General features: G+C 58.3%; 2 protein-coding genes across 6 annotated transcripts in view; one reads left to right on the top strand and one right to left on the bottom strand.

Annotated features, from left to right (window-relative positions):
• Window positions 1–4,682: 4,682 nt before the first annotated feature.
• Window positions 4,683–12,196, top strand: CHPF2 (chondroitin polymerizing factor 2). Of its 4 annotated transcripts, XM_086394860.1 has the most exons (7): window positions 4,683–4,740; window positions 5,055–6,373; window positions 6,835–7,399; window positions 8,097–8,279; window positions 8,976–10,772; window positions 11,096–11,246; window positions 11,469–12,196. In XM_086394860.1, exons 2-5 carry the CDS (start codon window positions 6,093–6,095, stop codon window positions 10,272–10,274), a joined length of 2,328 nt encoding a protein of 775 aa, XP_086250986.1. In that variant the 5' UTR covers window positions 4,683–4,740; window positions 5,055–6,092; the 3' UTR covers window positions 10,275–10,772; window positions 11,096–11,246; window positions 11,469–12,196. The 4 variants fall into 4 exon arrangements, with proteins under 4 accessions (XP_086250986.1, XP_086250985.1, XP_086250987.1 ...); XM_086394859.1 differs by having other exon boundaries at window positions 4,683–6,373; XM_086394862.1 differs by lacking the exons at window positions 4,683–4,740; window positions 5,055–6,373 and adding an exon at window positions 7,925–8,013 and having other exon boundaries at window positions 7,263–7,399.
• The window catches only part of SMARCD3 (SWI/SNF related BAF chromatin remodeling complex subunit D3), a 33,282-nt gene continuing 21,019 nt past the window's right edge, over window positions 10,552–22,814 (bottom strand). Inside the window, exons 1-13 of one of the 2 annotated variants that reach the window (XM_086394866.1) lie at window positions 19,728–20,237; window positions 16,669–16,880; window positions 14,917–14,959; window positions 13,931–14,053; window positions 13,697–13,819; window positions 13,357–13,452; window positions 13,056–13,157; window positions 12,645–12,806; window positions 11,789–11,886; window positions 11,488–11,623; window positions 11,118–11,240; window positions 10,908–11,009; window positions 10,552–10,732 (exon numbers count right to left, since the gene is read on the bottom strand). In XM_086394866.1, coding sequence (XP_086250992.1) covers window positions 10,679–10,732; window positions 10,908–11,009; window positions 11,118–11,240; window positions 11,488–11,623; window positions 11,789–11,886; window positions 12,645–12,806; window positions 13,056–13,157; window positions 13,357–13,452; window positions 13,697–13,819; window positions 13,931–14,053; window positions 14,917–14,959; window positions 16,669–16,880; window positions 19,728–19,805 — 1,452 coding nt within the window. In that variant the 5' untranslated portion in view covers window positions 19,806–20,237 and the 3' untranslated portion in view covers window positions 10,552–10,678. Of the gene's footprint in view, window positions 10,733–10,907; window positions 11,010–11,117; window positions 11,241–11,487; window positions 11,624–11,788; window positions 11,887–12,644; window positions 12,807–13,055; window positions 13,158–13,356; window positions 13,453–13,696; window positions 13,820–13,930; window positions 14,054–14,916; window positions 14,960–16,668; window positions 16,881–19,727; window positions 20,238–22,814 lie in introns of those variants that run through there. The other variant, XM_086394867.1, reaches the window with a different exon arrangement.

Raw genomic sequence — 22,814 nt, 5'->3', positions numbered from 1 at the left:
TTTTCTTCCAAGGAGAAGAAATTTCATGGCTGCAGTCACCATCTGCAGTGGTTTTGGAGCCCAAGAAAATAAAGTCTCTCACTGTTTCCATTGTTTCCCCATCTATTTGCCATGAAGTGATGGGATTGGATACCATGACCTTAGTTTTTTGAATGTTGAGTTTTAAGCCAATTTTCTCACTCTCCTCTTTCACTATCATCAAGAGAGAGGCTCTTTAGTTCCTTTTCACTTGTGCTTCATCCAGTCCAGCATTTAACATGATGTACACTGCATATAAGTTAAATAAGCAGGGTGACAATATACAGCCTTGACGTACTCTTTTCCCAGTTTGGAATCAGTCCGTTGTTCCATGTCCAGTTCTAACTGTTGCTTCTTGACCTGCATACAGATTTCATAAGAGGCAGGTAAGGTGGTCTGGTATTCCCATCTCTTTAGGAATTTTCCACAGTTTGTTGTGATCCACACAGTCAAAGGCTTTGGTGTAGTAAATAAAGCATAAGTAGATGTTTTTCTGGAACTCTCTTGCTTTTTTGATGATCCAATGGATATTGGCTGTTTGATCTCTGGTACCTCTGCTTTTTCTAAATCAAGTTGAACATCTGGAAGTTCTCGGTTCACATACTATTGAAGCCTGGCTTGGAGAATTTTGAGCATTACTTTGCTAGCGTGTGAGATGAGTGCAATTGTGCAGCAGTTTGAACATTGTCTGGCATTGCCTTTCTTTGGGATTGGAATCAAAACTGACCTTTTCCAGTCCTGTGACCACTGCTGAGTTTTCCAAATTTGCTGGCATATTGAGTGCAGCACTTAAACAGCATCATCTTTTAGGATTTGAAGGGAAAAGAAATGGGGAAATAAGAGGGAGAGAGATCAGAGGAGAAAAGGCCTGGCTAAATATGAAAATCACTGAAGGTCAGTGCTGGAACAGGAAGCAGCATCCAGCCTCTTCATTTAAAATACAAAGAAACTGAGACCCAAGGGAGGAAATGTTTCACCCAGAGTTACCTAGAAACCTAGTAACTGAGAAAGGTCTCGAACTTTGCTGTTCAATGTGGTAGCCTCTAGCCAGATGTGGCTATGGAGCCCTTGAAATGTGGCTAGTCTGAACTGCGATATGCTGTAAGTGTGAAATATGCATGAGGTGGGGGTGATTTTGAAGATTGCATGTGGATAGGAAAAAGATTAAAATATCTCAATTTTTATATTGATTACTCTATATGCAGAGTATATCATGGGAAATGCCAGACTGGGTGAAACACAAGCAGGAATCAAGGCGGATGGGAGAAATATCAATAATCTCAGGTATGCAGATGACACCACCCTTATGGCAGAAAGCAAAGAGGAACTAATGAGCCTCTCTCTTGATGAAAGAGCAGAGTGAAAAAGCTGGCTTAAAACTCAACATTCAAAAAACTATGGTCATGGTATCCAGTCCCATCACTTCATGGCAAATAGATGGGGAAACAATGGAAACAGTGAGAGACTTTATTTTCTCGGGCGCCAAAACCACTGCAGATGGTGACTGCAGCCATGAAATTTCTTCTCCTTGGAAGAAAAGCTATGAGCAACCTAGACAGCATATTAAAAAGCAAAGACATTACTTTGCTGACAAAGGTCTGTCTAATCAAAGCTATGGTTTTTCCAGTAGTCATGTATGGATGTGAGAGTTGGACCATAAAGAAGGCTGAGTGCCAAAGACTTGATGCCTTCAAATTATGGCATTGGAAAAGACTGTTGAGAGTCCCTTGGACAGAAAGGAGATCAAACCAGTCAATCCTAAAGGAAATCAATCCTAAATATTCATTGGAAGGACTGATGCTGAAGCTCCAATACTTTGGCCACCTGATGCAAAGAACTGACTCACTGGAAAAGACCCTGATGCTGGGAAAGATTGAAGGCAGGAGGAGAAGGGGACAAGAAGACAAGATGGTTGGATGGCATCACTGACTCAATGAACATGAGTTTGAGTGGGCTCCAGGAGATGGTGAAGGACAGGGAAGTGTGGCGTGCTACAGTCCATGGAGTCTCAAAGAGTTGGACATGACTGAGCAACTGAACAACAACGTGGTCAAATGTTAATATTTGGGATATATTTAATATAAAATATTAATTTCACCTGTTTCTTTGCTTTTTTAAAAAAATGTGGCCACATGAAAAGTTTAACATCACTAATTATTAGAGAAATGATACAATGTGAGGTATCACTTCACACCTGTCAGAATGGCCATCATCAAAAAAATCTACAAATAATTAAAACTCTGGAGGGGGTGTGGAAAAAAGAGAACCCTCCTACAGTATTGGTAGGAATGTAAACCATTGCAGCTCCTATGGAGAATAGTACAGAGGTTGCTTAAAAAACTAAAAATACAGTTGCCAGATGATCCAGTAATCCCACTCTTAGTAGGAAATGGCAACCGACTCCAGTATTCTTGCCTGGGAAAATCCATGGACAGAGGAACCTAATGGGCTACAGTCCAAGGGGCCACGAAGAGTCGGATATGACTGAGCACCTAAACAGCATCAGATCAGATCAGATCAGTCGCTCAGTCGTGTCCGACTCTTTGCAACCCCATGAATCGCAGCACGCCAGGCCTCCCTGTCCATCACCAACTCCAGGAGTTCACTCAGACTCATGTCCATCGAGTCAGTGATGCCATCCAGCCATCTCATCCTCTGTCATCCCCTTCTCCTCCTGCCCCCAATCCCTCCCAGCATCAGAGTCTTTTCCAATGAGTCAACTCTTCGCATGAGGTGGCCAAAGTACTGGAGTTTCAGCTTTAGCATCATTCCTTCCAAAGAAATCCCAGGGCTGATCTCCTTCAGAATGGACTGGTTGGATCTCCTTGCAGTCCAAGGGACTCTCAAGAGTCTTCTCCAACACCACAGTTCAAAACCATCAATTCTTCGGTGCTCAGCCTTCTTCACAGTCCAACTCTCACATCCATACATGACCACAGGAAAAACCATAGCCTTGACTAGACGGACCTTTGTTGGCAAAGTAATGTCTCTGCTTTTGAATATGCTATCTAGGTTGGTCATAACTTTCCTTCCAAGGAGTAAGCGTCTTTTAATTTCATGGCTGCAGTCACCATCTGTAGTGATTTTGGAGCCCAGAAAAATAAAGTCTGACACTGTTTCCACTGTTTCCCCATCTATTTCCCATAGGCCCAGAATACTTAAAGTTTACATATATGGCTCACATTGTATTTCTAATGGACGATGCTGGTCTGGAGCCTAAAAACCATTTACCACCTACCCTGTGCCAGTTGCTGAGGGGAGACCAAATTGCAGTCAATCTGAGCGTAAGACCAAAACACAGTGAAGGGGAACCCAGCTGCTGTGTTCCATCCCACGTGCCTCCTAGAACCTGTTCCTGACTCTACCAGCCCCAATGTTCTCTTTTAATGAGGAACTTTTCAAGTAACACCTCTTTTCCTCTTTTGAAATAAAGTTTGTTTGTGACAACCTAACTACATACATAAATTTCAAAAAATTACAGTGTAATGATAACAGAAGAAAGAAAAGGAAATCCTTCACAAGAAAAGTTACTTCCCTGTGCTGGAAAACATCATTAGTCACTCACTTGTTACAAAATGGTAACAAGTACATTCAAGGGACAAAACTCAAGTACAGGCTTCTTTCCATTTACAATATAGTTAACATTCTTTGAAAATTGAGCACACATTACAACCCTGCAAAATTACTTAATTGTTACATATAAAACACAGACTCAAAAAGTAGTTGATTTTAACCATTTTTTCCCCTTCTAAAATGAATCTTTGTAGGACATTTGAAAGCTGTGTAAAACAATTCTAATGCGATACAATCTTGCAATGTACATGTAGCATTCTCCCCTCAATTCTTTGACAACAAAGCTGCCTTCCTGCATTTCCAAATTGCCCCCTAGAAATGTGCCATCCTGGGTGGGAACCCACCACAGTTGCTTGAAGGCCCACCTGACTTCCAGCTTCTCTTAACCTGTTGTCCCCTCACTCAGCAGCCTTAGCTGCTTTGGCTTCCGAGTTCTTGGGCCAGTCTTCCTCTTTCCGGGCTTCCTCTTTCTGCCCGGGTAACATACTGAATTTTCGATCGCAGCATTCCCAAATCCTCAGTTTAATTCTTCCTGCCACACTTCTCCACTGGAGTCTTTACTTTTCTGCATGGTACTTTGGACAGTTTGTAATTTCGACCTAAACTTAAATGTTTATTTTTTTTGTCAATGTGTGTTTAATACCCGTCTCCAACTGAGGGCAGGGACCATGCCCACCTCATCAACCATGGGTCTGGAACTTAGAAGGCAAACAACAAACATTTCTGAAATAACTTGAGTAGGTAACTGGGTTCCGGAAGCCCGCTGGGGGCAGTAGCCCAAGGAGGTAGAAACGCGCTCATCGAAGGGGAGAAGAGTTTTTTCCTAGGGTAGAAGGGAGTCGAGGTTGAAGATCTGGGTCATCTTCGGATTCAGGCTGGGTCCACTCGCATTAGGGGCTGCGGAACGCGGGCCGGCTCCGGGCGGAGGAGGGCGGAGGGTGGGCGGGATGAGCAAGTCACCTACCCCGGCCCGCAGGAGGCGCCGAGTTGGGGCGGGACGACCATAGAGAGCGCAAAGGCGGAGCGAGCGGCCGGATGCGGTCACCATAGAGACGGGGACTGACAGCGAGCGGAAAAGGAAGGAGTGGGCCGGGCTGTGAGGTGGCAGCGGCTGCGGTGGCGGAGCCGGCGCTTCGGCGGAGCTCTGGGGTCTGTTCTCCCCTTCGCGTCCTTCCCCACAACCCTGCAAGGGGGCGTCGCTCCACAGGAGCGACCCCAGCTCCGGTCCCAGCTCCACGTCCTCGCCCCCCGGAGCTCCCCGGGACCGGCCATACGCCGGCCGGCGGCCGCCCCTTATTATCGGCCCGCCGTCGCCCCCGGCCCGGAGCAGGGGCCCCCCTTCGGCGGGCCCCCGGCGTGTCCCCTGGGTGTCCGCCGCCCAGTCGAACCTGAGAGAGGGGTCTTTGCCCTCCTCTCCCCGCGTCGCTCGAACGGAGCCTCCCTGCCCCCCCTTCCTCTGACAGCCCGTGACGCAACCAGTTCTTATTTCTGCTGCAAGAAGAACGGCTCAAGCTCGCTCTGGGCCTCCTTTCTTAGGCCTGAAGCTGGTCTGTAACGGCGGAGAAAGAGACGTGGGGCGGGGAGTTGCCGGGCTTGACACCCGAGCATCCGTCCGCCCGCGCCAGCTTCTTGTAGTCCTCTCGCTTTGCTTCGGGTGCCTGGGGCCTTGGGAAAAGGCAGCCACCGAATCGCTCTTGACAACAGCCGGAGTGGCTTGTCACCGGCCCGGTCTCTTCTTGGAGGATGGTGGGCAGCCTCGGGCTCTCAGCACCGGGGGTTCAGAGGAGAATGCCCTGCCCAGCAGCTCCATCGGCTTTTGTGCTCCTCTGAGGCTGTCCTCCGTGCTGAGTCACCACATCCCTCCACCTCATTAGGTGGGGCATAACGTCTGTGCGCGGTGCCAGTGGCTCCTGACGGCTCCTGACTGCCAGGGGGAGGGGTTCCTCTGGCCCGAGTGTTTCCTTAACGCGGGTGAAGAGAGTAGGAAGGCCTGGGCTCCATCTCTGTGACTTCCCAGGGGTCGGCAGCCCCTTCAGTGAGTGAGTGAGATGTATGCTCCTCCCAGATGCTCTTTGAGAAAGGCCTGTGGAGTTAGGTTCCTCTAGCTGGGTGCTGGTGTTTTGATGGCCAATGTGCTTTTCCCTAACCCCAGCTTTATCAGTTGCTGCCATCTCTCTGCTTAGATAGTGTTACCAGATGTATGTAGTCCTTCTTTGGGGGTTGGGTTTGGCAGGACTGAGTCTTGCTTCTTTCTCTTCTGGACTAGAGGACCCCACTGTTGGTGGGTGAAATTGATTCTAACATTTACTACCATTTGGACTGAGGGTTAGAACCAGCACCTTGACAGCAGAAGACAAGGCAGGAGTTTCTTGGGGATCCTGGGCCCAGAAGCAAACACAACCTTGTTCTCTTGTTGACCTCACTGGCCCCAGGCTCCCTTGTTGAAAGAGTCTGTTGGTCACTGATTGATCTCTTGAGGCTGTGCCCTCCAGGGCACACACATGGCAGGGCCCACCGCCATGCGGCTGAGCTCAGTGTTGGCTCTGCTGCGACCAGCACTGCCCCTCATCCTAGGGCTGTCTCTGGGGTGCAGCCTGAGCCTCTTGAGGGTGTCCTGGATCCAGGGGGAGGGGGATGATCCCTGCGTAGAGGCTGTGGGGGAAGCCGGAGGGCCACAGAGTCTAGACTCAAGAACTCAGCTTGACCAAAGCGATGAAGACTTCAAACCGCGGATTGTCCCCTACTACAGGGATCCCAACAAGCCCTACAAGAAGGTGCTCAGGTGAGTTAACGTGCACGTGTGTGCATCATCCCCACACCCCACTTCAGGGTTGCTCCGAGTCCTTGCCTCCACATCCTATCTGTGGTCACTGGTAATCGTCGTTAGCCTCCCTGAAGCAGTTCTCTGCCTTATTTACCATCATGGTTCCAGTTTTTTTTCCTCCTCCTCAGGCCTGAGAAAGCCTCACCCATTGGTGTTAAGTTAGTGGTTGGATGTTCTTCAGCAGGGCAGGAGTTGCATCTAATCCATCTAATCCATCCTGGGTCCACCTCTCCCCGAGATCAGTTCCAGTGTCAGCTACTCAGTAGATGCTCTCACCAGTAGCTCATTAGTGTTGATGAGGAGGTCTCCCCCTTCTCGTCTCATCCCCAACTCACTAATTCCCCGGGGAAGGTATACGCTGGACACGCTGGGTTCCTAAAGATTAGGGAGTTGACCCTGGCACACTGGTCTCCCCGCAGGACTCGGTACATCCAGACGGAGCTGGGCTCTCGAGAGCGGTTGCTGGTGGCTGTCCTGACCTCCCGGGCCACGCTGTCCACTCTGGCTGTGGCTGTGAACCGTACGGTGGCCCACCACTTCCCCCGGTTGCTCTACTTCACTGGGCAGCGAGGGGCCCGGACCCCAGCAGGGATGCAGGTGGTATCTCACGGGGACGAACGGCCAGCCTGGCTCATGTCTGAGACCCTGCGCCATCTTCACACGCACTTCGGGGCCGACTACGACTGGTTCTTCATCATGCAGGACGACACGTACGTGCAGGCCCCCCGCCTGGCGGCCCTGGCCGGCCACCTCAGCATCAACCAGGACCTGTACCTGGGCCGGGCAGAGGAGTTCATCGGCGCTGGCGAGCAGGCCCGGTACTGCCACGGGGGCTTTGGCTACCTGTTGTCACGGAGCCTCCTGCTTCGGCTGCGGCCACATCTGGATGGCTGCCGTGGAGACATTCTCAGTGCCCGACCTGACGAGTGGCTCGGCCGCTGCCTCATTGACTCTCTGGGCATTGGCTGTGTCTCGCAACACCAGGTGAAGGCACTTTCAAGTTAGTCCTCATCCCCGACAAATTAGCAGAGACCAGCAGCTGGTCTCGAGGCTGGGGGGCTGCCGGCTCTTTCCCCGCAGCTCCTGGGGTGGTCGTTGTGCCCTCTTCAGCCCCAATCGCCCCTCTCACTCTCCCTTGCCCACCTCTGGCAGCCTTAGATCCCTGGAGCGTCAAAAGTGGCGTCTTGTTGGGGACCTTCTGAGCAAGCCTGAAAGGTGTCCCTTCCTCACCAGTCTGCCCCCATCTGGCCCCTCGCCCTCCTCCCAACACCTGCACCGTCTCCAGTGACCTGGGAGTGCCCTTGAGGGGCCCGCTCTCCTGGAGGAGGAGGGTGGCCCGGGAGCCTCCCTGTTGGTTGGAGAAGAGGGGACAATCCCAGAGGGGCCCTCCTCCTCCACCGGAGTCCTGGCCGTCTCTGCTGGCTCTCGGCTTTCATTCTTTTGAGAAACAGCAGGATTCTTTGGGAGACGAGGTCATCCTAGCTGCCTAGCAAGCGCTCTCTTTTCCAGAATCCGGTGAGAGTAAGGTGAAGGTTGAGGGGACCCCAGAATGAGCTCCTATGCCCTTCTGGCCGCCTCGGCGGCAGTGGCAGTCACAGGTGTGAGCGCCAAGGGTGGTCAAGGGTGGTTGGGCCAGGCAGTTCCTCCCTGTGTGGCACTGATTGGTTTCATGGTCCCCCAGGGGCAGCGGTATCGCTCGTTTGAACTGGCCAAAAATAGGGACCCCGAGACGGAGAGCAGCTTAGCTTTCCTGAGTGCCTTCGCGGTGCACCCTGTCTCCGAGGGAACCCTCATGTACCGGCTCCACAAGCGCTTCAGTGCTCTGGAGCTGGAGCGGGCCTACAGTGAAATAGAACAGCTGCAGGTGAGCCGGGGGCCCAGGGTTGCAGGTCAGAGGGTGCTTCAGATGTCCAGGCTTACGTAGGAGCAAGAGGGGAGGCGGGCCAAGGCAGAAGGAGGCTGACTGTACCGATCAAACCTCATTGAAAAGCACCCCAGGGAGAAGGGGCTCGGGGTGCTCTGGCTGAAAGCTCCTGGCACGATGTGGGTTCACCTGAGAGGATCTGCAGGAGAGCTCTGAGGAGCAGGCTTGGCACCAGAAGGGTTTCTCTCCTCTCCAGTAATGCCTCGCCGAAACCCCGCAGTCCCTGGACTTCTAGCACTGTCCTTAAAACGCCGAAGGGCAGAAGGTAGAAGAATGCTCTAGTTGATGGCAGGGGGTTGTCCGAGGTGGGATCCAGGTGAAAACAAAGGTCTCCTTCTGTGAAGAGAGCGTGAGTCCTGTGAGTGAGGAAGAGAAAGTCCGTGGAGCCCCAGACGTCAGGGTCCCCTGCCCTCCACAGTGGCACTCTGCCCACCCCATCTTCCTCCCCACAGCAGCTGTGTGTGGATGGTGGGTCCGTGTGCCCCATACAGACAGGCTGTCAAATACAGGCCGTTCAGCGCCTGGCCTCACTGAGTGTTGATGGAGTCAGGACAGACCTCAGAACCCAGGACGCTGGAGCGAGCTGGGGTCCCGACTCCCTCGCCAGGCACTAACGGGGCGTCCCTCCTGCTCTAGGCTCAGATCCGGAACCTGACCGCGCTGACCCCTGAGGGCGAGGCGGGGCTGAGCTGGCCCCTTGGGCTCCCGGCCCCCTTCACGCCGCACTCTCGTTTTGAGGTGCTGGGCTGGGACTACTTCACAGAGCAGCACACCTTCTCCTGCGTGGACGGGGCCCCCAAGTGCCCCCTGCAAGGGGCGAGCAGGGCAGACGTGGGCGACGCTGTGGAGACGGCCCTGGAGCAGCTGAACCGGCGCTACCAGCCCCGCCTGCGCTTCCAGAAGCAGCGGCTGCTCAACGGCTACCGGCGCTTTGACCCAGCACGGGGCATGGAGTACACGCTGGACCTGCTGCTGGAGGCCGTGACGCAGCGGGGGCACCGGCGGGCGCTGGCGCGCAGGGTCAGCCTGCTGCGGCCGCTGAGCCGCGTGGAGATCCTGCCCATGCCCTACGTCACCGAGGCCACGCGCGTGCAGCTGGTGCTGCCGCTGCAGGCTGCTGAGGCTGCCGCGGCCCCCGCGTTCCTGGAGGCCTTTGCGGCCGGGGTCCTGGAACCCCGAGAGCACGCCTTACTCACCCTGTTGCTGGTCTACGGGCCGCGGGAAGGGGGCCGAGGGGCCCCAGACCCGTTCGTCGGGGTGAAGGCGGCAGCGGCCGAGCTGGAACGACGATACCCCGGGACGAGGCTGGCCTGGCTCGCCGTGCGAGCGGAGGCACCTTCCCAGGTGCGGCTCATGGACGTGGTCTCCAAGAAGCACCCCGTGGACACGCTCTTCTTCCTCGCCACTGTGTGGACCAGGCCGGGGCCCGAGGTCCTTAACCGCTGCCGCATGAACGCCATCTCCGGCTGGCAGGCCTTCTTCCCGGTCCACTTCCAGGAGTTCAACCCCGCCCTGGCACCACAGAGACCGCCCCCAGGGGCTGGCCCCGACCCCCCATCCCCTCCGGGTGCAGACCCTGCCCGGGGGGCTGCTGGAGGGGGCAGGTTTGACCGGCAGGCTTCGGCAGAGGGCTGCTTCTACAACGCGGACTACCTGGCTGCCCGAGCCCGGCTGGCCGCCGACCTGGCAGGCCAGGAAGAGGAGGAAGCCCTGGAGGGGCTGGAGGTGATGGATGTTTTCCTCCGGTTCTCAGGGCTCCACCTTTTCCGGGCCGTGGAGCCAGGGCTGGTGCAGAAGTTCTCCCTACGGGACTGCAGCCCTCGGCTCAGCGAGGAACTCTACCACCGGTGCCGCCTCAGCAACCTGGAGGGGCTGGGGGGCCGCGCGCAGCTGGCCATGGCCCTGTTCGAGCAGGAGCAGGCCAACAGCACCTAGAGTGCTCGGGCCCCGCACCTCCACACACAGCCCCTGCCGGCCCCCGCCCGGGGAGGCAAGGTGCACGGACAGATGGGAGAGCTCGCCGCTGTGTTTTTTTTTTTAATAAGAAAATGTTATTAAAAGTGTCTTCTGCCAAACTGTTTTTAGGTCTAGGAAAAATGGGAGTAAGGAGACTCTGAGGGAGAGGGTGGGGAGCTTCCCGGAGGGACCCACTGCCCTCTCCCTGGCCCCCCCAATCCTCCTCCCACCCTAGTTGCCAATGACCACACGGCTGTTATCAGGTAAATGACCTTTAATCCAGCCCCTGCCTCGCCCACAAGGCTTCGGGGGTGACAGCCAGGCCCCAGGGGACAGGCCGGGGCAGGGCCGGGGACCCTCAGCGGCACGATTCCCCAGCGCGCCTAGGTGTTGCGTACGACCAGCGACTGCTCCAGCTCCTGCCTGCGCTGCTGGATCTGTAAGGAAAGGAGAGCAGGCGCAGGTGACCAGTTGCTGGTGAGTGACAGGCCCCACCCGCCTGGAGGAGCATCTGGGAGCTGGGACGGCCCCATGCGGCCAGGGGTAGGGTGGGGGTTTCTCTGGGGGTGAGCGGGGAGCCGAGGGCGCTGGGGGCGGGGGGCGGGCTCACACCTTGCAGTAGAAGTAGCGGCTGACGGCCTCCTGGGACCAAGGCTGGTGGTAGAACTCAGCCCGGCGCTCCTCCTCCGGGTTGCCCGCCACGTCTGTCATCACCTGGGAGGGAGCAGCAGGGTCATCCTGAGCCTGGACACCCCCGCACGACGTTCACTGTCTCCCCGGCATGCTTGTCTCCTACCCAGCGCCCCCCGAGGCCCCCTTCACCTTGAGGTCCCGACTCTGGGAGCGGAGGAGGTCCTGGATGTAGCCCTTGGGGTCTCTGGAGAAGCTCAGCATGAAGTCCCTCTGGATCTTGAGCTGGTTGATGGACTCAATCGTCTCGTGGATCTGCAGGTAGAAAGACACATGCTCTCACCTGGCCAGGCTGAGATGGGAGAAGCGGGGGCGGGGGGCGTGGCAGGGGGCTTGCCGCTGTCCCCTGGAAGGGCAGTCCCTGAGAAGGGGGCGTGGGTAGAGCTCCAAGTCCCAAGGGCAGGGCCCCTCCCCGTCCTCTCCCATGTCCTTGTCCTGCTGTGTCTGCGCATGTGTCACCGTTGGGTCACCGTCCTGTTGCAGTGCCAGGCTCCAGCCCCACCTTACTGTCCAGAGCGCTGATCTCCTGCTGGTTGGCCGTGGACAGCAGGAAGCTGCTCATCTGTCCCTTCAGGGGCTCCTCCACTTCCACGTCAATGTCGTAGCAGGCCGTCTTCTTCTGGTCCGACGGGTCCACGCTGCCAGGGAAGGCCAGCCCTTGGCGTACGTGCTGCCCCAACGGAGGCCAAGGGCCCCTGAGGCCTGATGCGGGGGGTGGGCAGAGCAAGGGACAGGGGCGGGGGGGTGGCGCGGGACCACCACAGTGACTCCCAGCTCTGAGGAGCAGGGCTGGGGGGCCTCACCTGATGACATGGTTGATGACAATTGGGTCAGGGGGCAGCAGAAGGGCTGTGAGGCGCTGGGGAATCTCAGAAAACTTCAGCCGGGGACAGTCAAAAATCTGCAGTAGGAGAGAAGTTCCCTGCTCTGCGCTCAAAAGAGCCTCCGTTCTCAAAAGGCCCCCCAAGCAGCCACCTCTCACGGGGGAGGCCAGCCCTGGGCCTGAGGCCTGCTTCCACCGCTCACGGCGCAACCCCGAGCTGCTCAACTTCACACCTCGGCCTCGGTCTCTCCATCTCTGGGAGCCGAAGGCAGAGGCACCGATCTCAGGGGGCTTGTTAGAATTAAATGCGTCAGTTATACACGAAGTGCCTGAAGCAGCGCCTGGCATGCGGTGAGTGCTCAATAAACATCGACTGTTGTTTTCACCACTCAAGTCTACCTGTGGTATTTATTTTAAAGTTATATTAATAATAATCTCTAGTTTGGCAGAATCACTTCCACAGCAGTTTGATTCTCCTAACTGCCCAGCGGGTGAGACGGGACAGGCGTGGTGAAGATAAGGAACAAGGCTGCAAACAGCTAAGTGATGGACCCGGTGTCTGGACCCAGGGCCAGAACCTGGGGGCCCTAGCTCCAGGTGCCAAGAACATGTTCCCCAGAGCCGCTAGCTTTCTGGGGTTCCCGACCTTCCTCACCTCGGGGGTGGGGGGGCTGAGACGGGCAGGCTGCAGCACAGGGTGGTGTCGTGGCAGAGCCCAGATGGGAAGCCGGGTCTCCGGCTCTGAGATCATTCCCAGTGGAGTCAAGGAGGCAGGGTGGTGTTCCTGAGCAGAGGCCTTTCCCCTCCCCATGGCCCCAGGCTCGGGGAGAGGGTACCTGCTGGAAATACTTGTCGCCGTTGATGTATTCCTTGTCATGGGAGTCCTGCAGCCGGTTGGTCTTCACATATTGCCACAGGGCCTGGACGATGGCCGAGCGGCTCTGTGTGTGCAATCCCAGCAGTCGGGCCAGGCGGGGATCCAGTTTGAACTGGGGAGGCTGGACCAAGGAGGCCGTGAGAAAATGAGACAAAAAGACAGCGGGAGGGGCTCGGAACTCAGGGGCTGCGGGGCCTGGGCTCCTTGGAAACAAGCTTCTGGAGCAGGCAGGGTGGAGGGGAGAACGGGGTCTCTCAGGGCATAACAGCTTGCAAGCCAAGGCCCACCCCAGCCAGGAGAAGGGTACAGGAGGCGGGATGCTGGGGGGGATGGGGGGTGCGGGGCGGTGTCTGGGGGTGAGGGCACGTACCTGGTAGTCCAGCATGAGGAGCAGCGTACAACGCACACTCAGGTCCCCTGGCCTCTTCACCTGGAACCCATCCGTCTCCTGAGTGGTGGGTGTCCGGTGCCACTGTCCAGGGGTAGGAGCTGAGTCACCTCATAGGCCCGTCTGAGCTGGTGGGGCCTTGGAGCTCTGGGTGCAGGACTGGGGGGCTGGGGAAGGGGGTCCCCGATCCAAGTCTGCGCCACTAACAGGACTGCATTCTAGGTTCTTCAGGACCGTGGTCTGTGGCCAGTTCAAGGGCAGGAGGGGTCCGGGTCTTTCTTACCTCCACGAGGTGGTTGTCAGGGCCATAAAGGTCTTTGTCCAGCTCAATGACCAAGCTCTTGAAGAAGGACGAGAACTTCCGCTTCTGCTTGCTGGGCTGTGGGAGAGGCATGGACCGTGGGCGCGGAACAGGGCCCACGGGGGCAGAGTGAGTTGGGAGTGGGTGGGGGCTGGCCAGGTAGGGCCGCGCAGTCAGAAGCAGGCCTGGGCACGTCTCTCTGGACCACCCTCCCGCAGCCAGGGCTGACTTCCCCAGCCCTTGGTGCACACATCCAGTACCGGCCTAAGTTCAGCCCCATACCCACCCCAGGACACCTGGAGAGACCTGGGCCAGGACGTACGTCATCCAGGAGCTTCCCCTCCACCCGCAGCTCCCAGGAGGCAATGCTGCCGTCAGAATCCTCGGCATCGGGCTTCGCAGGGTTAAAAGTATTGGAGATATAAAGACGCAGCTTGCGCTTTTGCTGTAGAGATACAGAGTGTCATACAGAGCCAGTCCCCAGGGGGCCAGCCCCGGCTTCTTCCATTCAGGGACTAGGACTTGGCGCCCTCACCCCGCCCCCAAGCCAAGGCACCTTCATGGGCCGCTTCAGAGCCTCCTGGATGTCCACCCGCTTCCTCATAATGGTCTGATCCAGCTTCCTCTCAAACGCCAGGAGGTCCATGTAAGCCTGGGACTCCGGGACCAGCTCCCGGATCTGGAAGCGGGGAGGAAGCGAGGCAGGGAACCAGGGGCTCAGCCAATCTTGCAGGTTGGAACGTGCGGGTGTCACGTGGCCCCAGGAGTGTGCGAGTGTGGCGGGCGGGGAGCTGGCCACATTCAGGGCAGGTAACTTGGACAGCGCAGACGGGACCTCTGAATCCAGCCATGAAGGTCTGGATGTTACAAGGATGAAAACCACTACGGAGATCCATGCGTTTCATCACTAGGGGAGGCCGGAGCAGCCATGGAGGCCAGCAAGTGCTTAGGGCTTCACCTGCTCATCCTGTCCTTTCCCCTGTCACACAGCCTCTGGGTTCCCTGGGGCGTCTGTGAAGTGGTCAGGGGCCCCTGAGGTCCCTGAGACAGGAGACGTCGCAGCTTGGGCCTACAGTGACACCTCACCCAGATGCTTTGCTCCAGCTGGGGTCTCAGCCGTCCTCTGGACCCAGCTCGGCCTGGGTCCCCTTGTGCTGCTGGGCCCTCCGGCCAGCTTCTGTTCCCTTCGCTCCTCTGCCAGCCTGCGGTCCCTGAGCTCTCAGCCCCTTTGTCCCCTGCCTTTATGTCTCTACAGACCGCTGGAATTCAATCTGCGCCCCCGACCCAGACCCAGGATCCTACCCTCTCTGGCTCTGCTTCTCCCCTCTGCCCCACCCCGTCCTTCTGGCCCTGGGGGAACCTCGTTTCTTAATTATCTTTTTAAACAAAAAAAGTGAAAGTGACTATGATGTTGAAGCGCTGCTCCTGAGGGGGGAGGGGAGGTGGCCCGGGGTGGTGGTGGTGGGGAGGAGGGGAGAGGAGGGCGGAGCAGGAAAGGGTTGGGGGTGGGGTGGGCTGGGGGCTGCTGTGAAAGGCACTCACCCTTTGAGGGAGGATTTTGTCAGCCATCTTCCTCCTCTTGGCACTGTACATTTTTTAAAGAAAAAACCAGGTTACCATGGCGACAGATCTGGGAGTAAGGAGGCCACCTGCTAAATTATCCCGACATCTCAGCCCGCCTGGCTGGGGTTCCCACAGCCCGCTCATCTGCCCACCCGAGGGGCTACGCCGCCGGCTGTGTGTGGCTCTGTTCTCTCACGGGGAGCGGAGATGACTCCGTCCTTTCTCCGGCCTGGGAGCCCCTTTTCTGCCCCGCCACATCCCCAGGGCCAGAGAAATTAGACTTGGAAGGGGCTCGGAGCAGGGGCACTGCAGAAACGTTTGGGGAAAGCTGGGCGGCGGTGAGGACAGAGTGGGGGGATACATTGTGAGGACTTTTTTTTTCCCTTCTCTGAGAAAGGGGCACACAGCCCAAGGTGGCTGAGCTGGTGGGGAGGGGAGCCGACCCCCTTGCCCCATCCCAGGAGCAGGAAGTGATGCTGTGAAGCTGGTGACGACCAGCACCCCAGCCACCCTGGGCTAGGAAGGGGACCCTGATGGGCAGGGTGTGCTCATGCCCTTGGACCTGCCAGCAGAGCCCAGGGACACACCCACAGGTATCCAGAGAGAGTGGGTACGGATGTTCCCCTCTTGGGTGTGGCCGGCGGGCTGGACCTGGGGTAGCAGCTGGGACTTGGACTCTGTTGGATCCACTAGCTGGTTCCGACTCCCAGAAGCAACCCCAGAAAACCCTTGGCGAGTAGAACCCAGCCTAGGGAATGGCTGCATACTGCCCCCGTGTGGTGGTCTCAACCACTGCCCCCGTCCCTGGCCAAAAATCTATTCAAGGCTAGACAAGCAGGTTTCACTAAAGGGCTGATTTGTTTTGAAGAAACTATCTCTGTGAAACTCTCCAGTAGTACAAGATAAATCAGGAACTCTACAAAAGAATGACTCACTTTGGAAAGAATTCCTCATGGGCTTCCTATAAATGGTGAATTTTCCTTGACATGTAAAAAAAATATTTAATAATGAGGTAAAATCCATATTGCACCTTTTATAGGACTCCATCTGGTGTGCAAAAGGAAGCATGTGTGTTTGGCTAAACAGTGAAACCCACAGGGGTATCTTCCTTGCCAGGCACCAGCAGGGGCTTTTGGGGGTGCCACCGGCTGGCTCAGACAAGGAAACAGGCTGGCCCTTGGTGGCTTGGGGGCAGACCCAGTCCAGAAGACAGACCATGGCAACTCCTCAACATTTGAGTGCCTAAGAATCACCAGAGAGCGCCAGGGGGCAGAGACTGCCCACCCATGGGGCAAATCCCAGGCTCTCCCGCCACTGGCCAGGGATTCAGATTAAGAAGATTCGGAATGGGGCTTTCGAGGAGTCAAGCCAGGGGTGCTTCTAAGGAAGGCGCACTGGACAATCGCGCTAGGAAACGCAGTCTAAAGCTCGGCCCTGAGCCCTGGTGCCACAGCCCCGCCTCCATCCCCCGAGAACCAGGGGACTGGGGTGCAGAGAGGGACAGAGCAGGTGACAAGGAGAAGGGCGCGACGGTCACCGCCTGTCTCCACCGTGTGGGCACACAAAGGAACCGGGCCAGTGCCCCCTCAGCCCACCTCCTGGGAAAGCATCCCACCCGGGACGCCTGCTCCCTGCTGACCCCTCTTTGCCCGGGCTTCCCAACCCGTCCCTGCGGGTCCCGCGTCAGCCCCCTCCGCTCTGGTCACCGCCCCCCCCCCAACCCCCGCTTACCTGCGGCTCCGCGCGGGGGCGGTGGGCACCGGCTGGCCCTGGCTCTGGGCCTGGCTCTGGCCGGGCGGGGGCGCTGCTCGCTTGCGGGCGGGCTCCATGCCCGCGGGGGCCAGGCCGGGTCGCACGGCGGGGCTGCCCATGTACGGGGAGCCCGGGGGGCCCATGGGCGCCCCCTGGTGGGGCATCCGGGCTCCAGACGGCATCCCGGGGCGCTGGGGAGGGGGATGGGGGGGCGTGAAGCAGACACAGGCACCCTGCGATCAGAACCAGGGCTCCGGGCTCCAGGCGCGCGGAGCTGCGTCTCCCCCCCCGAACCCCGAGACCCCCGGCCCGTGACCCTGCAGCCGACGGCGCGATGCCGATGGGGCTGGGAGGGGTGGGGAGGGGCGGGGGCGCCGGAACCGCGCGGCTTTGGCGGAGGGGGCGGAGGGGGGGGGTGGCTTTGCGTCTCGCTGCAGGAAGCTAACTGAAGCCAGGCAACTAACTGCACAGGGCATCGCCAGCCTCGGATTTGCGGAAGGTGCCGCGAAGATGAATATTAATGGCGCCTTTCAACCTTTTCAAAGGATGCTCCTGTCCACACGCTCCTCTGCAAGACGGACTGAGGGGGCCTTCTATCCCCACTTGACGGATGAGGCAACCGCGGCTCAAGGAGAGAGGCAACCTAGCCAAGGTCGTGCAAGGCCCTTTCCTGAGGGGCCCGGGGTTTGTGCTCTCTGCTGCTTTCGTTTAGTTCAGGGCTGGGCTCTCTTGCTCCGGACTTCTGCCGCCTGCCTTCCCGTTTGCCTGCTTCCCAGTCCATTTCCAGGGCGGTCCTGCCTTCCCTGCCTTCAACCCACTTTCCTCTCTGGGCCCCTTCTTTTGACCCTTCGGTCCCAATCCCCGTCCCCTTGCTCTGGTTCCCAGCCTCTACCGTCAGGGGCTTGGCTGAATTAGCCCATCCGCATAATTTACTCTCAAGGTGAAGGCTTGGAGGTAGGGCTAGAAGCAGCTTGAGGGGCTGAGGTCAGACCTTACCAGGATTCTCCTATTGAGGGGGGGCTATGAGGCTTAACTGGTGATGGGTGGTCCAGAGGGCTTGGGTAGGTCAAAAGGATGGACATTTTCTCTTATATCTATCTCTCCCTTCCTGTCTGCCTGAATCACCAGAGATGGCCCCATCCTACAGACTCCCCACCCTACCCCAGTGAGGTCAGAAGTCTGGGTTCCCAGGGGGCCACAGGGAGGCAGGTGAGGCAGGTGTGTGCCCTTGCCACTACCTGGGCACTCAGCCGGAATATAGATGACAACCCAGTGCATCGAGTGAAGTGTCCCACAGACTCGTAAAACCTCATTATCCCATTCCAGAAGAGGGGCTGGGGAGGGCCCAAGGGGCTGTCAAGCAGGAGGGAGATCAGGGAGCCACGGTTGCAGACCTCGTGCCCCTGTTATACTGTCTGAGCACCACCCACTCCACCCCAGGGGTGCAGCTGCTCCCCAGAACAGGGAGGCACCCTGCCCCTGAGCCTAGTGAATCTCCTCGAACTGTCCCCCCCTCCCCCGGTCCCTCCTGCCCTGTGCTGTGTCTAACCCTAACCCCCAGCCAGCCAGCTGTCTCTGCCCATCGCCGCCTCGGCAGTGAGACCTGCCTGTCCATGTGTCTGCCTCCCCCCCCCCACCTGACCCTGTCACTCACACCTCCAGGGTGGTGGCCCAGAATGGAGCCCAGGCCCGCCATTCCCCACCAGCACAGACAGGGCACCGGGAGTGGGGCTCAGGCCACCCAAGAACTGAAGCACTGAGTTGAGTTAAAAAAAAAAAAAAATCCACGTGTACAGACTCTCACTCCTAGATGGGCCTTTTATTGGGACACCCTAGGCAGCAAGATCAGGGCTGGTCATGAGGCTAACCAACATGGGGACCCTTTGGAAGTTAGTCCAGAGACCCATGGGCCTGGAAGACAGGCTGCTTTGGGAAAGCCCCTTTCCTCATCAGCTGCTCTCCCATTTAACCAGGCTGGTGGTACTCACTGATCTGCTAAGGAGACCCCAAGAGGGAGGCCTCCAGAGCCCCTAGAAGGCTGTGCTGGCCAGCAGGGATGGGTGATCTGCCCGAAGGGCCAACATTCTAGGGGCTCTGGCCTCTCTTACTGAGAATGTGCCTTCCTTGGGGTCACAACCAAATTTGGCCATAGTAAACCTGACTGCTTCCTTTCTGCCCGGCTTCAGCACCACTGGCCGTCCCAGGTCCTGGAGCCTCTGCCTCTCCTATGCCACAGCCCTTCCAACCCGTCCCCACCCCCTCAGGCCCCCTGGGCTTGCTCAGGCTCCCGGTGGGCCTTCTAAACCTGCCCCTTTGGTCTCCAGGCCTCCGGTCCCTGACTCCAGCTCTTCCTTCACACCTTTGAGGCGTTAAGGACATCAGCTTCTGGTGGTGGAGGCTGCCAAAGGATCCTCAGACCCCTTAACCTGGGGTCTGCCCCTAGAGAGGGCCTCTCTCTGGCCCCGATTGGCAGAGGCCAGGGGCAGAGCCCCAGAGCCCTCAGCCCGAATGCAAAGGTGGTTCAGCCTCAGAGCTTCCCACTCACAGGGCCGCCAGGGTCACCTGCTCCTTGCTCCCGAGACACTGTCCCAACTGATGAACAAGCAGCCCAGCACAGCAATGCCAAGTCCCACCCCCCACTCCCAGGGCAGGGGTCGCACCTGGGCCCCACCAGGAAAGAAGGGAAGACAACCCATCGGGTTGTCCCCACAGGTGACCCGCCCACCCTCCCACCCACTTTGGGGGAGACCGTCCCCAAGTTCTACCCCCAAGCCCCTGACAGGAACCCATGCAAACGCCTGTCTTCCCCGCCCCGGGGCACCCATCCCCGGCCAAGCCGCCTGACGACGTGTTCGGGCGCCCCCGGGGCGCGCCGGCACGGGGCTGGGGCCGGGCCCGCTGGGCCGCGGCGCTCCCGCTAGAGGGGTGGGGTGGGGTGTGGGGGGAGCGGGAGCCCCCTCCCGGCCTCTCCCGACCTTCCCTCCATTCAGCCCGAGCCAGCTCGCTCGCCCTCCCCCGCTAACTTTTCCCCCACTCACCACCCCATGGACCAGAAACTCAAAAAGTTTGCTTTTCGTGGCTTTGCGCGCCCCTCCGGCAACTTCGTCCGCGGCCATCGGGGTGGGCTCAGCGGCGCCTCTCACTCTCTCTCTCTCTCTCTTGCTCTTTCTTTCCCTTTTCTGCCTTTTTTTTTTTTTTTCCTCCAACTCTCCCCTCTGAGTCCTGCTGGGCTCTCTCACACTTCTACTCGAGCGGAGTGGGGAGGGGGCCCCTTCAGGGCTGCCCTGACGGCCCACGGCCCACGCCGCCGCCGCCGCCGCCGCCCGCCAGCCGCCGCGGCTGCCGCATTCCTGCACTGATAAGACAGAAATAGTCCGGCGGCCCGGGGTCCGCCTGTTGACTCGGCGGGGACGGAGAAGCCTGCCTTTCCCAAGCCTCGCCAGGCCCAAACAGCGCAGATAAGCGGCGAGGCTCGCCGGCCAGCGCGGCTCCGGGCCGCTGGGCAGCGGCGCCGCCTGCCCGAGGCCGCCCGAGGGCCGCGGGGAGGCGGCGGCGGCGGCGCGGGGAGGGGACGCGAGGGGAGGCGGCCGGGGGGCTCGCCGGCCACCCGGCCTCTCTCGCCGCAAATAGTTTTTCGCTTAGGGAATTCGCCGGCAGGGAACAGGCCGGGAACAGGCCGTTCCAACTTTGCCCCCAAGTGGCTCCTGCCGCATTTCTGAGGCCCTTTTCCCCAGAGACCTGGCAGGCCAAGTAGGGAAACATTTCGCTGGGAAGGAATCCGGGGTGGGTGGAGGGGGTGGTGGTGGCGGGGGGCGGGAGTCGAGCCCGGAGGAGGCCTTTCTCCGGCACCGGGCGGCCGTGGTGGGTGTGCCCCGGAGGCGGTGTGCCCTGCAGTCCATAGATGTGTGCGCCCTTGTCTCACCGCCGAGTGTGTCTGCACCCTGGTGTGGGCACGGCCGGTGGCCGTGGGTGTGGATGTTTACGTGCGTGCACAGATAAATGCCTCCTCTGTGTGCCTCCCTCTACCAGAGCCTCCGGTGTGCGCGCGCGCGGGCGGGCGCGGGTGCGTGTATGTGGCTGGACACGGTCTGTGTCTCCCCGCTCCGGGTGTCTATTTCGGGCTATGTGAGTCTTTGTCTCTCTGTGACAAAGTCGAGGCAGTAGGGGAAATTTCGGAGAGAGGGAGGTGGGCCAGGCTCGTGAGAACGGGAAGGGAAGCAGTGGGGGCAGGCAAGGAACTGGGGTGGACGGATGGGTGGGGAGGGGGAGGCCAGCGCGACCTGACGGCTTTGGAATGGGGTGTGGGTGGGAGCGGGGGACCTGCAGGAGCTGGGGCGCTGGGTATGGTAGGGCCAGCCTCTGGACCCCAAAGAAAGCAGGGGTAGGGGTGGAGCCGTGAGGGAGCCCCAGACGGGGTGGTATGGAGGCAGCTGGGGTGAAGGAGGGACAGGAAACAGGAGGGGCAAACCCTGCGAGTCCCCAGGCTGGGAGCCCTGGCCCCGCCCACGCCCCAGAGGCCACACCCTTCTCCCCGCCTCCGGGAGGAAGCGCCCCAGGGGCTTTGGGACCAGAAGGGGTCAAGTTTATGCCTCCAAGGGCTGCATTGTCGGTACCCAGGTGAGGGCGGGGCAGGGCCCTGGGAATTTGCTGGAAATTTTTATTCGAGGTTAGATCCTGAAGACCCAGCGTACACTTTTTTATTTGAGGTTAGATCCTGAAGACCCAGCCTGACCCTCAACCCTTTAGAAAGCCGTCAGAGGTCGGGACCAAGAACCCAGGGAGTGGCTCTGCCTAGGGAGTCTTTTTTTGCCTGCAGCCTGATTTCCTTGGCCCCGTTGTGCTTCTGGCTGTCACTGTCCATTTCAGTGCCCACAGCCAATCCCCTGAAGGGCTAGAGAAGGCAGGTGGTCCATGCAGCTCCTCCTCTACCTTACCAGGGACCTAGAGAGCCCCTTCCTACCACACCTCTACCCAGGCTTCCCCCACACCCACACTCACAGATAATGGGTCCTGATGGGTGGGAACGGGTGGTTGTTTGCCACTGGCCACGAAGGTGGCTGCTGGTAACCTGGGGAGGTAATCTCTCCAGTCTGTCTAACTTCCAAAACCCCTCGCTCATTCCCATCTCCAAGCCTCTGCTCCTGCTATTCTTTTGCCTGGAATCCCTGAAAATGCTTCTCTACTTGTCCCAATCACATTCATACCTTAAAGCCCGTCTGGAGCCCCACCTCCTCCAGGAAGCTTTCCTTGGTTCCACTTCCGTGCACAGATCTTTCTATTCTGTGAATGCCCATTACCATCTACCCTGGCCATGAAATGGCACTTTGCTGCTGACTAATGTCTCATGTGCCTGAGTTTCATGTGTGTTATGTAGAGTTTTCCAAATGGGCTGCAGCCCCATGAAGTCTGGGGCTGGTTTTCAGGTCCATTGTCCCCCCCGTGCCTGCACACAGGGACTAGACCTGACCAATGCCTACTAACACTTGCAACCACCCAGAGCTCAGTGGGCCACTGGACAGAGCTCACCCTCTGCCTCTTACCTGAAGATGTGAGTCATCAAGGGCACCCCACCTCCTGGTGGGTGCTTCTAGCAGGGACATGTCCCCCTGGGGGACAGGGACAAGGGAAGACACCTCTAGCTTTGTGTAAAGCTTGGAGCTCTCAACTCTTGGGGAGGCCTTTGGGAGAAAGAAGACAGCACAGGAGGTAGATGGGGCCAGTGGGCACACTTGGCATTTGTGAGGGGCTGGTCTTGGTGGTGGGCAAGACTGAAGGAGATGGTCAGGCCAAGGAAGGGATCTGGTGGTACTGAGGGGAGGGTCACTCAAGTCGACAGACAACACCTTCCTGGGCCACCCCAGGCCCAGGGCCTCGCTCTGCAGCCTCTCTCTGGAAGGCATCCTTACCGACACAGAGACAGCAGATACATAGTGCATATGTGTCCCCCAGGGCGCAAGCACCAATGCAAAGGCCAGAGGAACAAGGAGTCACGTGAATTTGCACCCACGGGCACAACTCAATCACGATCTGCCCACTCACAAGGCCCTCACCAGCAGACTGCTTTTACAGGGGCGACCCCAGGTATGCCCCCACCCCCGGGGCAGGGGCTGCCTTCAGACCAGAAA

Source organism: Bos grunniens, chromosome 4 (genome assembly GCF_055505025.1).
Source record: "Bos grunniens cultivar Pamir isolate PY7600 chromosome 4, Bosgru_T2T1.0, whole genome shotgun sequence".
In the NCBI taxonomy this organism is placed as follows: domain Eukaryota; kingdom Metazoa; phylum Chordata; class Mammalia; order Artiodactyla; family Bovidae; genus Bos; species Bos grunniens.
Note: the sequence above shows the minus strand (reverse complement) of the source record. Positions and strands in the feature narration are given on the sequence as shown.

Excerpts from the sequence above, each read along its gene's own strand:
- CHPF2 (XM_086394860.1), top strand. The coding sequence starts at position 6,093 with ATGGCAGGGCCCACCGCCATGCGGCTGAGCTCAGTGTTGGCTCTGCTG. Across the intron at positions 6,374-6,834 it reads CCCTACAAGAAGGTGCTCAG|GACTCGGTACATCCAGACGG; the intron begins GTGAGTTAACGT and ends GTCTCCCCGCAG. Across the intron at positions 7,400-8,096 it reads GCTGTGTCTCGCAACACCAG|GGGCAGCGGTATCGCTCGTT; the intron begins GTGAAGGCACTT and ends ATGGTCCCCCAG.